Here is a 14,214-nt window from a genome sequence, read left to right on the forward strand (position 1 = left end):
GGTATGCAAGTGGCTGACTGAGTCCTGACTCAGACAGGAAGTGACTACAGTGTGACTCACTGATAAGAAATTCCAACTATAAAACACTTTCCTAGCAGAAAATGGCTTCTGAGAGCAAGAAAGAGGTAAAAAAAAGGGGAATTTCTTATCAGTGAGGGTCACACTGTAGTCACTTCCTGTTTGAGTCAGGACTGAGTCAGCCACTTACATACCTGATATTTAACTCTTTCAGGCAGAGAAAGAAAAAAAGGAACACAGCACAGTTCATCTGTGTGCTAGGCATTGTACATACACATGTCTATCTCATTATGTCACATTTCAGTTGGGGTATCCTTTAAGGCTACTTGCACACCAAGACGTTGCGTTAGATGCTACGTTAAGGTTGCATAACGTGCACCTAACGCAAGGCCTGGTTCTCTTCGATGTGGACGTCAGAGTGAGCCGCGTTGTGCAGCTCACTCTGGCATCCGTGATGCGTACTCTTAGACGCATGCGGCATCACGTGGTCCCGCTGGCCAATCGCCGCACAGAGCGGCCGCTCCACGTGCAGTGAATATTAATTAGCCATGTGCCTGGCCGCTCTCCGCTCCTCCCCAACATGACTGAGCATGTGCAAACAGTCTAACGCAGCTTAAGCCGCTGTAACGCCGTAGCATGCTGCACTTTCGGAAGAACGTGCAGCGTTACATGTAACGCAACGTGGGCAGTGTAAACAGCCCACTTGTGTTACATTGCTGTACGTTGGGGGAGCGTTACAGGCTGCACTAACGTGCGCCTGTAACTTCCCTGTGTATAAGCAGCCTAAAAGTAGAGATATTCAGAGACAAAGTAATAGTAAAAAGTTATTTGGATGTTATTTGTGATACACACTTGACAACACGTTTCACAGCCTATGTCGCCTCCTCAGGTCAGTAAAAGCGCCTATGTGGCTGCAATATACATCCTGGGCACCAGACTGGCACCCAGGACATATATTGCAGCCACGTAGGCACTTTTACTGACCTGAGGAGGCGACATAGGCTGTGAAACGCGTTGTCAAGTGTGTATCACAAATAAACTCCAAAGAACTTTTTACTATTACTTTGTCTCTGAATATCTCTACTTTTAAGGTAGGAGAAGATCTATTATTATCATTATAAATCAGATTGTAAACCAGTACATAATTACTGTATGCTGTATACACGGGCACCTCCAATCCACCTTCTGCTGGCAAGTAATTATAACTTCATATGAGAAGATGCATAGAATAAATAGGCTCTTCAAAGGGAACCAAGCACCATTTTTTAAATGCAGTTTCTCCTGGTTTCTAATAGCTATAGGAGCTGCCATGTCCCCCCTCCCCTTCTAAATGCCCTTATTTATCAAGGGGAAGAGGTGAAGATAGCTAGTGTGACTTTTCTAAATTCTTTAAAGCACAGTGTCCAATATCCCCCCCTCCACCCCGACTGATGAAAGCTTTTGGTCGTTCTCTGCTAATGTGTGCAATAAAATAATTACATCAGTCCTTATCTGCCTGAACTTTCAGTCAGGCATGCCGCTGAAGTAGGGTAATAAAAGCCTCTGCTAAACTTCTAAATGTAAAAAGAATAGATAAAATGGAATGTTTGTTTTTTTTTAGCAATGAGCCAAATTGTTGGCATGCATTTTTAATGTGCTATTAAGATGGTCTGGGTTCTAAAAATGGTGCTTGGTTCCCTTTAATGCCTGTTCAATTATGACTGGCAGTAACCCTTTAATCCCAGCCAATGATTGATTAGCTTTGACTGAAGGTATCAGCATGCAGCTGCCAATCACCCAGCTATGGTTGCCTCTCATAGATCGTTATAACAGCACCACGGGAAGTTTTTAAAAAAGCAAAAATTACATTTGATAACATAGCAAGTCAAATGCTTCGGGTTCTACATACAGGTCTAAAGAGAGAAAGTAAAATAAAATGCCCATAGCCAAACGTTAGATCCCATCTCTACAAGCTCTGCTGGCAGTTTCTCCATATTACAGGACAGATCATTCAGGAGCCTGCAGAGTGACCTCCGCAATACAGCAAACCAGGAAAGTTCAGAGTCCCGACCTGCTGCGTGGGAGGGAATCTCACCCCCGGGACCTCCGAGAGAGAAGCTGCCTGGAGAGTCAGTGCCACACAACACTCAGTCTGGGGGGAGGGGACAGCGGTTGGGACGCTTCAGACAGCTCTATTCATAGTAAACGGCATAGACATTGGCCAGAGCATACAGAGAGCTGTTCTTGAAGGTGAAGGAGGCGAAGGTGTCATTAGCCGGGTCCCAGATGCAGCGGCTACCGACTCGCATGCCCTGATCGTTCAGCTGTCCAATGTAGATGAGGACGATTATTTTATACCGCGGGATCATCAAGTCCTTCACTCTCGCCTTCACCACCTGGAAGCCAAACAAGAAGCATCAACACCACAGTCAGAACGCAAGATGAGCATCATAAAAGACATGCAAATACATGATCAGTATGTAGGACAACTTCACAGTCACACGCAACTGCAAAACGGGATTTTTTTTTGCGGTCCAATTGACTTGCATCGAGACCGCTTTTACACTAACCTTGCAAGTGTGCATTGTGTTACCCTGTTTTATCGCAGGGAAATGCAGCGATAATGCAAGGCAATGGGGCCAAGTCACGCTGTGACGGAAGTTCCCGATTGGCCCCCAACCTGCCGCAAATTCAACAGCGCGTCAGACTTCTGCAGTGATGGAAGTCATGTAAGTAAATTTTCAGGGATTTTACATTTGTTGAATACGAAACACACAAGAAATGCTCACTAACAGCCAGCAATCCGCCATTTTATATGCTCCACAAACAGCTCGTCAGCCAATCAAGTGTCTGCAGTACTAAATCTAGCAGGAATTGCATAAGTTCAGCAGATGCTTCGGTCAGACATAATCATAGATGTCACCAGCAGGGGGGCACATTGTGCAGGTATACCTCTCACTTTGGTCCCCCTCCATATCCAACCACTTACCTGGTACCGCATACTGGAAGCCGCAAAAAAGAAATTGAAAACACACATCCTGGTGCACATGGCAGCAGTGCGGTGCGCATGCGCGGAACGACGTGAATAGGACAGGGAAACCTGGGAATCCCAGTGACATACTTCCTCTCCAGTAGGCAGTATGTCATTGGGCGACGAAGGGCGTCACTATGCAAATGCCCCTGTCGGCACACACTACTGCACGGTCACATTAATGCTGTTTTCCGTGTTGCGGGGTGATGAGGGAGGAGCATTGCACCACTAACATAATTGCCTAGTGTAAAACCAGCCGTAGTCACGAATCACCAAGGAAAAAAAGCAAACCTGATGTCTGAATTTTAAATACTGAAAAATTGCAAATTGCACACGAATGCATGTAATTGCAATGCCATTGAAATACATTAGATGCGCGACAGTCGCAATTTCAGAAAATGCAAAACTAGCATGAAATCTAACAAATGTGAGCCCTGCAGTGAGTCACATGGAGCTGTCATAGGTAGCTGGGACTTTGGGAGAGGCAGATCTGGAGTGCGGCGAGGAGGCCCTGAGTGGTGTGAAGCTTTCAGCTAACAGCCTGAGTACAGGGGAGAGCCCATCTAACAGATTATCACGCTGGATGATTGAACAGAGGCACCAACAAAGGACAAATTGCTAATAACGTTTAGAAGAAATCTGTAAGAAAAAACACCCCTTTTTAGGGGATACTTAACTTGGCAGGGGGAAGCTCTGGATCCTAACGAGGCATCCCCTGTCCCGGCAATCCAGCGCTGGAAGCCTCCAAATGTTGGAGAGGTGAAGATTTACCTATCGCAATCCAGCGCAGGCGCAGCTCTCTGCTCGGGTGGAAATAGCCGCGTTCGGCCTGCACAGTAGAGCGGACCCAGCTTGTCAGCACTAGACAGGATTCACATATATTTTTTACAACCCAACATGCTTCTTAAGGTGTCTGATCAGTTTTGGGATGAGTGGGAATGTGATGGACGAGTGGCAGCAGATAGAAACGGCAGGTCAGCACGGAAGCTGCACATCCTGAGTGTATGCGCTTACTGCACTGTTTCTGCAGCAGCAGTGTGTACCAGGCCTAACTCATTTATAAATGATTATAAAAAAAAAAAAACAATTTTATTCATTATGTTATTTTCACTACAGGTCCTCCTTAAAGGGATACTGTAGGGGGTCGGGGGAAAATGAGTTGAATTTACCTGGGGCTTCTAATGGTCCCCCGCAGACATCCTGTGCCCGCGCAGCCACTCACCGATGCTCCGGCCCCGTCTCTAGTTCACTTCTGGAATTTCAGACTTTAAAGTCTGAAAACCACTGCGCCTGTGTTGCCGTGTCCTCACTCCCGCTGATGTCACCAGGAGCGCACTGCGCAGTAACAGACCATACTGGGCCTGCGCAGTATGCTCCTGGTGACATCAGCGGGAGTGAGGACACTGCAATGCAGGCGCAGTGGGTTTTCAGACTTTAAAGTCTGAAATTCCAGAAGTGAACCAGAGGCGGGGCCAGAGCATTGGTGATCGGCTGCGCGGGCACAGGATGCCTGCGGGAGAGCATTAGAAGCCCCGGGTAAGTTCAACTCATTTTCCCCCGACCCCCTACAGTATCCCTTTAAAGGGGAACTGAAGAGAGAGGTATATGTTTATTTCCTTTTAAGCAATACCAGTTGCCTGGCAGCCCTGCTGATCCTCTGCCTCTAATACTATTAGCCATAGCCCCTGAACAAGCATGCAGCAGATCAGGTGTTTCAGACTTTAAAGTCAGATCTGATAAGACTAGCTGCATGCTTGTTTCTGGTGTTATTCAGATACTACTTCAGAGAAATAGACCAGCAGGGCTGCCAGGCAACTGGTGTTGATTCAAAGGAAATAAATATGACAGCCTTTGTATACCTCTTATTTCAGTTCCCCTTTAATATAAATACAGTTATCTGTATGGTGCTATAAAAAAGTGCAATCAAGTTTCTAAAACTGTAGAGCAAGAAAGCAGAGATGTGCAATCAGCTCAGTGCTTTATTATAAGCAGGTCCTTTGGGGCATCAGCGGCTCTTGTGCTTTTGCTAGCAGGGCGGCCAGGTGGAAAATCTGAACGTCAGGATGAGGCTTGGAAGCAATCACCGTGCATGCACGCACCTGCAGCAGCCATCACTGGGATGACTGACTGCAGAGAGCCCTTTACCCTGCTCTGATTGGCTGCCCTGCTCTGGAGAGACACATGAATGAACTGACGCCACATAAAATAAGAAATAGAGGAGATCTCTGGGGCAGTTCAGGATAACGCTGAGCTCAGTGTCCTCACTTACCTCGGAAATGGTCTTAGTCATCTGTCGGCACAGCTCAGCTTCGTACTTCTCCTCCTGAAGGTAACTGGTGAGGACGTCCTTTAGAATATTATTCACAGTGGCCACGGGGAAGCGTCGTGCTGGACCTACAGCAGAGAAAGGCTCATGTTATGTATTCCCAGGTAACGCTTGTCCAGAAGACACCCAATGACCGAGAAATAAATAAAGTGCTGCAGGAATAAATGTAGATTTTTTACCCCCTGGTATGTTCTCGGAGGACAACATACAATCTCTTATTCAATTAACTTTTCTCCAGAATTTCCTTACAGGAGATGTTTTGACACCCTATCAATGAAATTCCTTGTAAGCACTCAGCAAGTCAGAAAATATTCAATATAAGCCGTCTCAGATTAACCTGGGCGCTGTTACTTTACGCACCTACTTTTTAGTGCTCAAAAAAGGTACTTACGGTAATAGATAAAATGAGAAAACTCAGGAGCAGGGCCGCTTCTAGTCCTTTTTGTCACCCCAGGCAAGAAGTCCTGTGTCATAACCCCCCCCCCTCCCCAACAAAGCCCCCCCCCCAACAAAGCCCCCCCCCTCCCCCCCCCAAAAAAAAACACTATCCAGGCTCTCTTCTCTCTAGGGACAGGTGATGATGCTGCTTTTCAGGACAAAGAACTTCCTGCTGCTGCACACAGCAGTAGAAAAAGATTATACAGCACCTGCGGGAGTTTTTTTTTCTCACTAAATAATAAAAACAATCATTTAAAACTGCATTTTGTGTTCAATTATGTTATCTTTGACTAATAGTTAACGGTTTTTGATGAGCAGAAACATTTAAGTGTGACAAACATGCAAAAGAATAAGAAATCAGGAAGGGGGCAAATAGTTTTTCACACCACTGTGTACATACACACATATACATATACATATACACACACACATATATATATATATATATATATATATATATATATATATATATATATATATATATATATATTCCCAAACGCTCCATACCTATCTGATAGGTGTTTTCCATCAGCACCGCTGTACGATGTACGTCATCATGGTGGCTCGGCTCATCAATGTAGGACACCGTGCTCATAGAACTGCAAGAACACAAGAAACTCAGGTTACAGTCTCACTATGGTTATTTGGGAATACTAGGCAGCACGGTGGCGTAGTGGTTAGCACATTTGCCCTGCACCAATGGGTCCCCGGTTCAAATCCCAGCCAGGCCTCTATCTGGCATTCCAGTTTCCTCCCACATCCCAATATAAAATAAGTTAATTAGCTAGACTACAATAGACATATAAAAAAAATTCCACAAGGTCCGCACACTCTAAAGTACCGAGTCCTGTTTATTCAAACACGTGACAAACCATTCCAAAAACCAAGGAGTCATTTCGGGGCCCCGTGGGGTTCCCTTTGTCAAGGCTACAGTACAGAATGGTACCAATGTTTGAATAAACAGGACTTGGTACTTTAGAGTGTGCGGACTTTCTGGAATTTTTGGTGGATTACAAATACTGGTCCAGCACCTCACCAGTGGTGTGTGACTCCTTTCTCTGTGCACTTACAATAGACATATGACGAAGTTGGCTGTGCTATATAAATAATAATAATACTGGTGGCAGCCATTTCATGAGCCTTAAAATGACCATATTCAGTTCTTTACATCTTATAAAATGTTTTAAAACCCTGCTGTGTGTAATAATTTAGAACAATGCATTTTAAGTTTTTTTTTTATTTTTGAAAAACATACGGTTATCATTAAGAGGTTTGCTCACTAAAATTCCAGTTATACTATAAGGGTTGATGACTCAAAAATTATGCTGACCGCCACTTAGATCGACTATTTGGGAAAATCAGAGAAAAATATTTGCATAATAAATTGGAGCACATGTGTACAGTGGTTGTGCTGTATTTAGTTTATACACTTGTCTCACTACAGGGCCCCTTTTAGCTCCTGTTCTGCATGGGTGCACCCTCCTGCCATTTCCCTTCCCCTCCCCCTTCAGGAGACAACTGCCATAATAAACCAGGAACCGTTACATGATATATAAACAATGCAGACAAAACACAGCGCTGCTCACTCTCTGGTCTCTCTGGGCTTGTTCAGGTTTTCCCGCGGCCTCACTTCATGGCTGCTCAGTGATGAAATGCTTCCTCTCTTCTTCAGCAGACGGGCCGCCTTGTCTTTTGCTACGTCCGACATCTCTGTGACAATTATAGCAAGGGCTTGTGAGAACCAGAACTCATGCCATTTGTGTATTTATCATTAGGCCTGGGACCCACTGGTGGGGTTTTGCGACGGATTGCAAAATGCTGCCAATTTCTGAAATCGCAGAAGTCAGCAATTTCACTGTGATTCCTGGAGCAATTGCTATTTGTACCTGTATCCCGTCAATGCGATCGCTCGCTCCAAAAATGCTGGAGCCCCATTGCCAGGCGCAAGCGCTGCACTGCAACCACCCTCATAGGGCATTCCACTGCCGTAATGCTTTTCCGATCGCCTGCAAAACACAAACGTCTCTAAAATTCCGCCAGTGGGTTCCAAGCCTTAAACTGTTTAGGATAGAGTTAGGATAGAGAATAGAGTTATTTACAGTGTAACTCCAGTCACAGGAATTAGACTGCACAGTCTTCATTATGGCTAAATGGAGATTCAATAGCCAGTTCACTTACATCCTGCAAGTATGGTGAGGAAAGTGCTGCAGACATGATCTGTGGGGAGCTCTTTGACACAAAAATACAACTTCCACAGATGCTAAACAGCTGGTCACAAAATCTCTCCCTCCGCCTCTCTCGATTGCACAGATTTTACCTGGCGTGCTCTTGTTAAATACACCCCTCCAGCAGAGGAATAACCCTGAGATGGCCCCTCCTCTCCCACCCACCCAAATAGGTGGAATATGAAGTGCAGCCCATGAGGAAAAGCTAATCAAAGGCACTCACACTGAGTCAAGTCCAAAGAGCAGCCCATGAGGAAGAGCTAATCAAGGACAGACCCATTGAGCCAAGAAACTGGCTCACAGGCAATGTGACCAGCAGAGTTCACTTCTTCAGGAGAAGGGATTGAAACAAATGTATATATAAGTAGTACTTATTAGTGTGCACAGCTCTGGGGATGGCTGCCGACATGTGGGGTGTGTTATCCTGTTCCCTGCATATCCCTGTGATCTTTTCACCTCGTGTGGGGGTGTGATCAATGTCCCTGAGCTGCATTAGCTATGGAATTTAGAGAAATGCAGTTCTTAGCACTATGTGTACACACGTATTTTAAATGTTACAATATTTCACAATAGTGGTCCTTCAAACAACAATCAGCAGGCGAATCCATTGTTTCCCTCCTCATCCCTCCCACCAGAATCCACTCCATCGTTCACTGCACGTTGTCCCTCCTTCCCTCCCCATAGCAAAAGACACATTGCTATGCTATAGCATAGTGAGGCGTCTATACAGCGCTCAGCTCCCAAACTGTTACCCGAGGGAAGAGCCCCACTCCCTTTAGGCAACAAGCCTTGTGTGTGTACGCCCCCATTACGGTTATGATAACTAAAAAGGTAGATAAAACAGGTGCAACCAGAATTTCACTGAGGAGATTATAGGCTGAGACATATCTGTGGTATTTTAAAGCAACAGGCTGACAGGGCTGTCATTAATATCTCTAGAGAAACCAACATGCCTTTTTCTATTCAATGCAAATGAGGCCTCAGGATAATATCTCACAGAACAGGTGAAAGACAAAGGAGGAATGTTTGTGTGGCGGATTCATCACATTGCTCAGAGCAAGCTCTGTGGTCACCTCGGGGCAATGTGACACCAATGCATCCTGTATCCTAGTTACGGTACCTCATGCTGCCGAACAGACTGGCACAGCCAGGCATCACAAACAGGCTCCTCTGCCGCTGTCATGCATTATGATCCCTGAAAGCTTTATCAGTTGGTGTGTCACAAACCAGGGCATTGTGCTGAGAACACATAAGGTAGATGTGATAAACGGTCAATATATAACTGATATCAATCATTTACCACCTTGCCACAGTGCTCCATATGATAGTAGATCAGAGCTCAGAAGAGATTTCATGTAGTGTCCTTCTCTCGGCAACAGTTACTAGCTTTGTACTGCTTGTTGCGCTAGAAAGCCATGGTGACTTGCTCTTCTTCAGCTCCTGTCTGTGGCCCCCTCACTCTCCTCCGCTCCTGCCTGCAGCTCCCTTCACTCTCCTGCCGCTCCTGCCTGCAGCTCCCCTCACTCTCCTGCCGCTCCTGCCTGCAGCTCACCGCACTCTCCTGCTGCTCCTGCCTGCAGCTCCCTTCACTCTCCTGCCGCTCCTGCCTGCAGCTCCCCTCACTCTCCTGCCGCTCCTGCCTGCAGCTCACCGCACTCTCCTCCGCTCCTGCCTGCAGCTCCCCTCACTCTCCTGCCGCTCCTGCCTGCAGCTCCCCTCACTCTCCTGCCTGCAGCTCCCCTCACTCTCCTGCCGCTCCTGCCTGTGGCTCCCTCACTTTCCTGCCTGCAGGTCCCCTCACTATAGTGCTACTCATACCAATGGACCTACCACTCTCGTGACGCTCCTGCACATGCAATATTCAATTTACAAAACAATCAAACATGAATCAAAATGGTCTTTTTGAGTACATTTTCATTAGATTACATGTTTTTATTGAATATAACATCTAATATGTTGAAAGCATTCTATAATGTGTGCTTACAATATGAAAAATCTTCCTAAAGTGTACAAGTAACAATTGAGAAATTGATAAATTTTGGATATTTACTCCACAGTGAAGCTTCATCTCTGCAGCACAGCTATTTGCTCTGCTTATTTATGTTTTATTTATTTTTTCACTTCTTTGTGTTCTGAAACACCACACTAAAGGCTGCCATACACTGGTCGATTTGCCATGAGATCGACCAACAGATAGATCCCTCTCTGATCGAATCTGATCAGAGAGGGATCGTATGGCTGCCTTTACTGCAAACAGGTTGTGAATCGATTTCAGAATGAAATCGATTCATCATCTGTGAAGCTGCCGCCGCTGCCCCCCCGCATACATTACCTGATCCGGCCGGCGCGAGTCCCCCGGTCTCTGCTGTCTTCTTCTCCACTTTGGGCTCCAGCTTCACTGTACTTCCTGTCCGGGGAAGTTTAAACAGTAGAAGGCGCTCTACTGTTTAAACTTCCTGCCGGGACAGGAAGAAGTGAAGCCTGCCGACTCGGAGCCCAGCGCGGAGAAGAAGCAGCGGTGACAGCGGGGACTCGCGCCGGCCAGATCAGGTAACGTATTGCCGCTAGTGTCGGTCGTCGGGCATTCGAACGCCGCTATCGACGCACTCACGACCCGCCGGCGATCAAGCAACATCTTCCGCGCGTACAGGAACAACAGGAATTGACGGGAACGATCGATTTCGGACAGAAATCGATCGTTCGGTCAGCGTTTGCGCAACGATTTCACAGCCGATTCGATCACAGTGATCGAATCGGCTGTATATCGGCGGAAAAATCTGTAAGTGTATGGGCCCCTTAAGTCAATTGTAGAGGTGTCTTATCAGCTACCTGAACTTCTTACTGATAACAGCATAATAATGGAACATACCAATAGTGCCTGTCACTTATGCTGGGAACAAAAGTTTCGTTTTTGCAGAAGAATCGTTCAGATAGATGCCTTTGATAGATAAATTCCATCATGTCAAATTCTCCGCTCGATTGTTTTCCGCTCGATTTCTCATAGAAGTAAATGGAAAAAAAATTAAGAAAAACGAGCGGAAGATAAGAGAATTGAGCAGATAATCAATCGCGTGGAGAATCGACCGCAAAAAAAGTATCGTGTGTTCCCAGAATTATGCATGACAAACAATCTAAGACTTAATCATTTTGGGCTTGATTCACAAAGCAGTGCTAAGTATTAGCACGCTTGTAAAAAGCCCTACATCACGCCTAAACTTAGTTTAGGCGTGATGTCCTACACTCGCGCGGAAAGCCCGGCGGGTAAATCTCTGCGAGCGCACAGCGTGGTGCGTGCACAACGTCGCATCCGATGTACCTATATGGTTGCATGGGGTGTGACCTTAAAGTGAACCTTAAGCCAGGATCGTTTTTCAAAATAAAGATATTACCTAAATCTTCCTTCCCAGCCCTGCAATTTCGCTTGTGTAGCGCCGCTCTGGAGCCTTTAGTTAAATTGTTACTGGCAGGGTGATTGATTATAATTTATTCAAAATGGAGCTGCTGGCCGGAACTATTTCCGGGTCAGCCAGCGCTTGTTAGCTTCCTGCATCTCCTGCCTCCTAGCTACGCTCGCTCATGCACTGCTTCTATGCAATGCAAATCACGCCGTGCACGCGCGCCCCCGCGACGTGCACGCGCGCGCACGCTTCCAATGTTCAGGCACTCGCACAGCTCAGTACAGGCAGCGGCGCCGGCGGCAGAAGGACCCAGCGAGGAAGGAATGATTGACGCGTTTACTATCCTGGGTCATTCGCCGTCAGGCGCCGACAGGGCTGGCTGTCAGGGCGGATTTATGGGAAACAGAGGACCAGATAAGAAAACAAACACTGCGGTAAGACTCTTATCTGGCTCCTCTACTGTGCACACTGTCAGGTTTAAAAAAAAAGGTTGGCTTAAGTGCCTCTTTAACGACGCACGGTGCGCCATTAAGATCGCACCCCATGCAAACTTATAGGTGCATCGGGTGCCCCATTATCATCTCACCTCGATGCGACGTTGCGCGCGCACCACGCTGTGCGTGCGCAGTTTTACCCGCCGGACTTGCCAGGCAATCAGGATTACCCCACGCCTAAAGTCTATAGGCATGCTAACTGGGTTAGCACCGCTTTGTGAATCAAGCCCCTTATCTTTATGAACATTAGAGAATGCAGTGAAGGCACTAAGCTTTCTTTAGGTAAATTTCAAATCATTTTCTTGCTATTTCGCTAACTTAGAAATGAATAAAAAGTAAACTTCTTCAGACTTCCAGCCTCCATTTACAGGATAGAAATCTGAAGAAGGTGTATTAGCCGAGAGCTTGCTTTTTATTTGTCTCTAACTTAGCCGATAAATGGAATCATCCCGATTCAAAACGTGTTGTTTTTACTGACGGCTAACACGGTACAACAGTCTACTGCTATTTCTCCATTACAGGAAGTCGGAGACTGCAATAATTACCTATGCAAAGTTCTAACTTACCCCTGAATTACAAGAGACATGGCTAATTTTGCCCCTTTTGGTGAGAATTTATTGGGGAAGAATTAAGTAAGCAAACTCACCCCTTTACCACAACCAGACATTCACCCTTACTTCCTTACTCTATTTAAAGATACAATGAAAGTTCAAAGCTAGGTGTAAACTCTAGCAGCCGATTAAAATAATGATAATAAATATATTTGGAATTAGATAAAATGGCCTGGATTTCCTGGCCAATTTAATAATTTTGAGAGCATCTGTCAGTAGTACCCCAATGCTTGATATAGCGCAAACTGACTGACACCCTATTTGAAAGGACACTTGCTGTGGTGCAGTTAGATATTGTATATATTTGGTCTGGGTATAGAGCTCTGGTGATACTACATTGGGCTTGGATCTTACAGGGGGGTTCTTGTAATGATGCAGGACTCCATGAATCTGCTCATGTAAAATTACACAGCTGAAGGAGAAGCTGGGATCTGCAGTACCCCAGCGGTTGTGGACAGACAGGATCTCTCGAGATGACCTCACACTATACAGCAGGGAGAAATCAGAGGCTCAGCTAAGTTTACCTGCTGCAGCTGCACGCGCTCACTCCAAGGATCCGGCTCAGCGTTCTGTTGCCCCGGCAACCAACCAGCTGACGGAGGGGCGGGATTTCCTCCCATAGGCGGCGAATGAGGGCCTTGACTCCGAGCAGTGACGTTATTGATTGTCGCTCCATATAGTGTAATCTCTCCAAACCGTGTTGGAGGTGTTTTTTTTTTTTTCCAACAGCAAACTTTATTAAAAGCCTGATGCGTGCAATGTCCCTCTAGTGGACATGCCCAGCACTACAGGCGACGCCAGCAGCCTTGGTCATTTATTTCTACAATACAATAACATTTGTAAAGCGCTTTCCTCCCATAGGACTCAAGTCCATACTCTCCAACTTTTTGACACTTAAAGAGCCAATGGGAACCTGTTACAAAAAAAAAGAAAGGCAGATACTTACCTAAGGAGAGGGAAGGCTCTGGATCCTAATGAGCCTTCCCGCTCCTCTCCTGGTGCCTCATTCAGGTGGCAGCTCCCCGTTTAAATCCCCCGCTGCGGGGATGGCGGGGAGAACTCTTCTCCTGATGACTTCGGAAGTCATCAGGAGAAGAGTCCTCCTGAAGACAGGCGACTCCATACTGAGCAGAATACGTGAGAAAGTGCGCTCACGTGTGCAGTAGTATGGAGCGGCCTGTCCTCGGGAGCACTCAGGCTCCCAAAGCCTCCCTTCGATGGCGGAAATAGCAGTATTTGACCAGCTAGCGCTGGAATGGGTGCCAGGAGAGGAGAGGGAAGGCTCATTTGGACTCTGAGCCTCCACTCTCCTTAGGTAAGTAACAGGCTTTCTATTTTTTAGGGTTCGTATTTACTTTAAAGGGAACCTGAACTGAGTAAAATTATTTGAAATACATCATTTACCTGCAAATGAATATGACATACTTGTCTCACCGTCAGTTCCTCTCAGCTCACTATTTTTCTTCTATCAATTATAGCTTTCAGTTCTGACAAGATCTTGTCAAAAATAAAAGCCTAGGGGCCCCTTTCCACTATATAAGTTGCTGTCAGTTATATCAAGAGACAATTGATGTGCAAGGCAAGGTAATGTCAATGTTTCCTTATAGAGAACCCGAGGTATGTTTAAAGAATGTTATCTGCATACAGAGGCTGGATCTGCCTATACAGCCCAGCCTCTGTTGCTATCCCAAACC

The 14,214-nt window shown here is 46.1% G+C and overlaps 1 protein-coding gene across 2 annotated transcripts; it reads right to left on the minus strand.

The window, feature by feature from the left end:
* Positions 1–1,842: 1,842 nt before the first annotated feature.
* On the minus strand, positions 1,843–13,135 carry DYNLT5 (dynein light chain Tctex-type family member 5). Of its 2 annotated transcripts, none has more exons than XM_068242483.1 (5): positions 13,045–13,135; positions 7,379–7,502; positions 6,300–6,391; positions 5,298–5,422; positions 1,843–2,393 (listed from the first exon to the last, which is right to left on the minus strand). In XM_068242483.1, exons 2-5 carry the CDS (start codon positions 7,498–7,500, stop codon positions 2,190–2,192), a joined length of 543 nt encoding a protein of 180 aa, XP_068098584.1. In that variant the 5' UTR covers positions 7,501–7,502; positions 13,045–13,135; the 3' UTR covers positions 1,843–2,189. The 2 variants fall into 2 exon arrangements, with proteins under 2 accessions (XP_068098584.1, XP_068098585.1); XM_068242484.1 differs by lacking the exon at positions 13,045–13,135 and adding an exon at positions 12,875–13,011.
* Between the last annotated feature and the right edge of the window lie 1,079 nt (positions 13,136–14,214).

The sequence above is a fragment of the Hyperolius riggenbachi genome, chromosome 6 (assembly GCF_040937935.1).
Source record: "Hyperolius riggenbachi isolate aHypRig1 chromosome 6, aHypRig1.pri, whole genome shotgun sequence".
Classification (NCBI taxonomy): domain Eukaryota; kingdom Metazoa; phylum Chordata; class Amphibia; order Anura; family Hyperoliidae; genus Hyperolius; species Hyperolius riggenbachi.

What these genes read in the sequence shown, in the direction of transcription:
- DYNLT5 (XM_068242483.1), bottom strand. Translation starts at nt 7,500, where the DNA reads ATGTCGGACGTAGCAAAAGACAAGGCGGCCCGTCTGCTGAAGAAGAGA. An exon ending in AAGCCCAGAGAGACCAGAGA is followed by an intron (nt 6,392 to 7,378) that starts GTGAGCAGCGCT and finishes GTGTTCTTGCAG; the next exon opens with TTCTATGAGCACGGTGTCCT. An exon ending in GGAAAACACCTATCAGATAG is followed by an intron (nt 5,423 to 6,299) that starts GTATGGAGCGTT and finishes TCTCTGCTGTAG; the next exon opens with GTCCAGCACGACGCTTCCCC.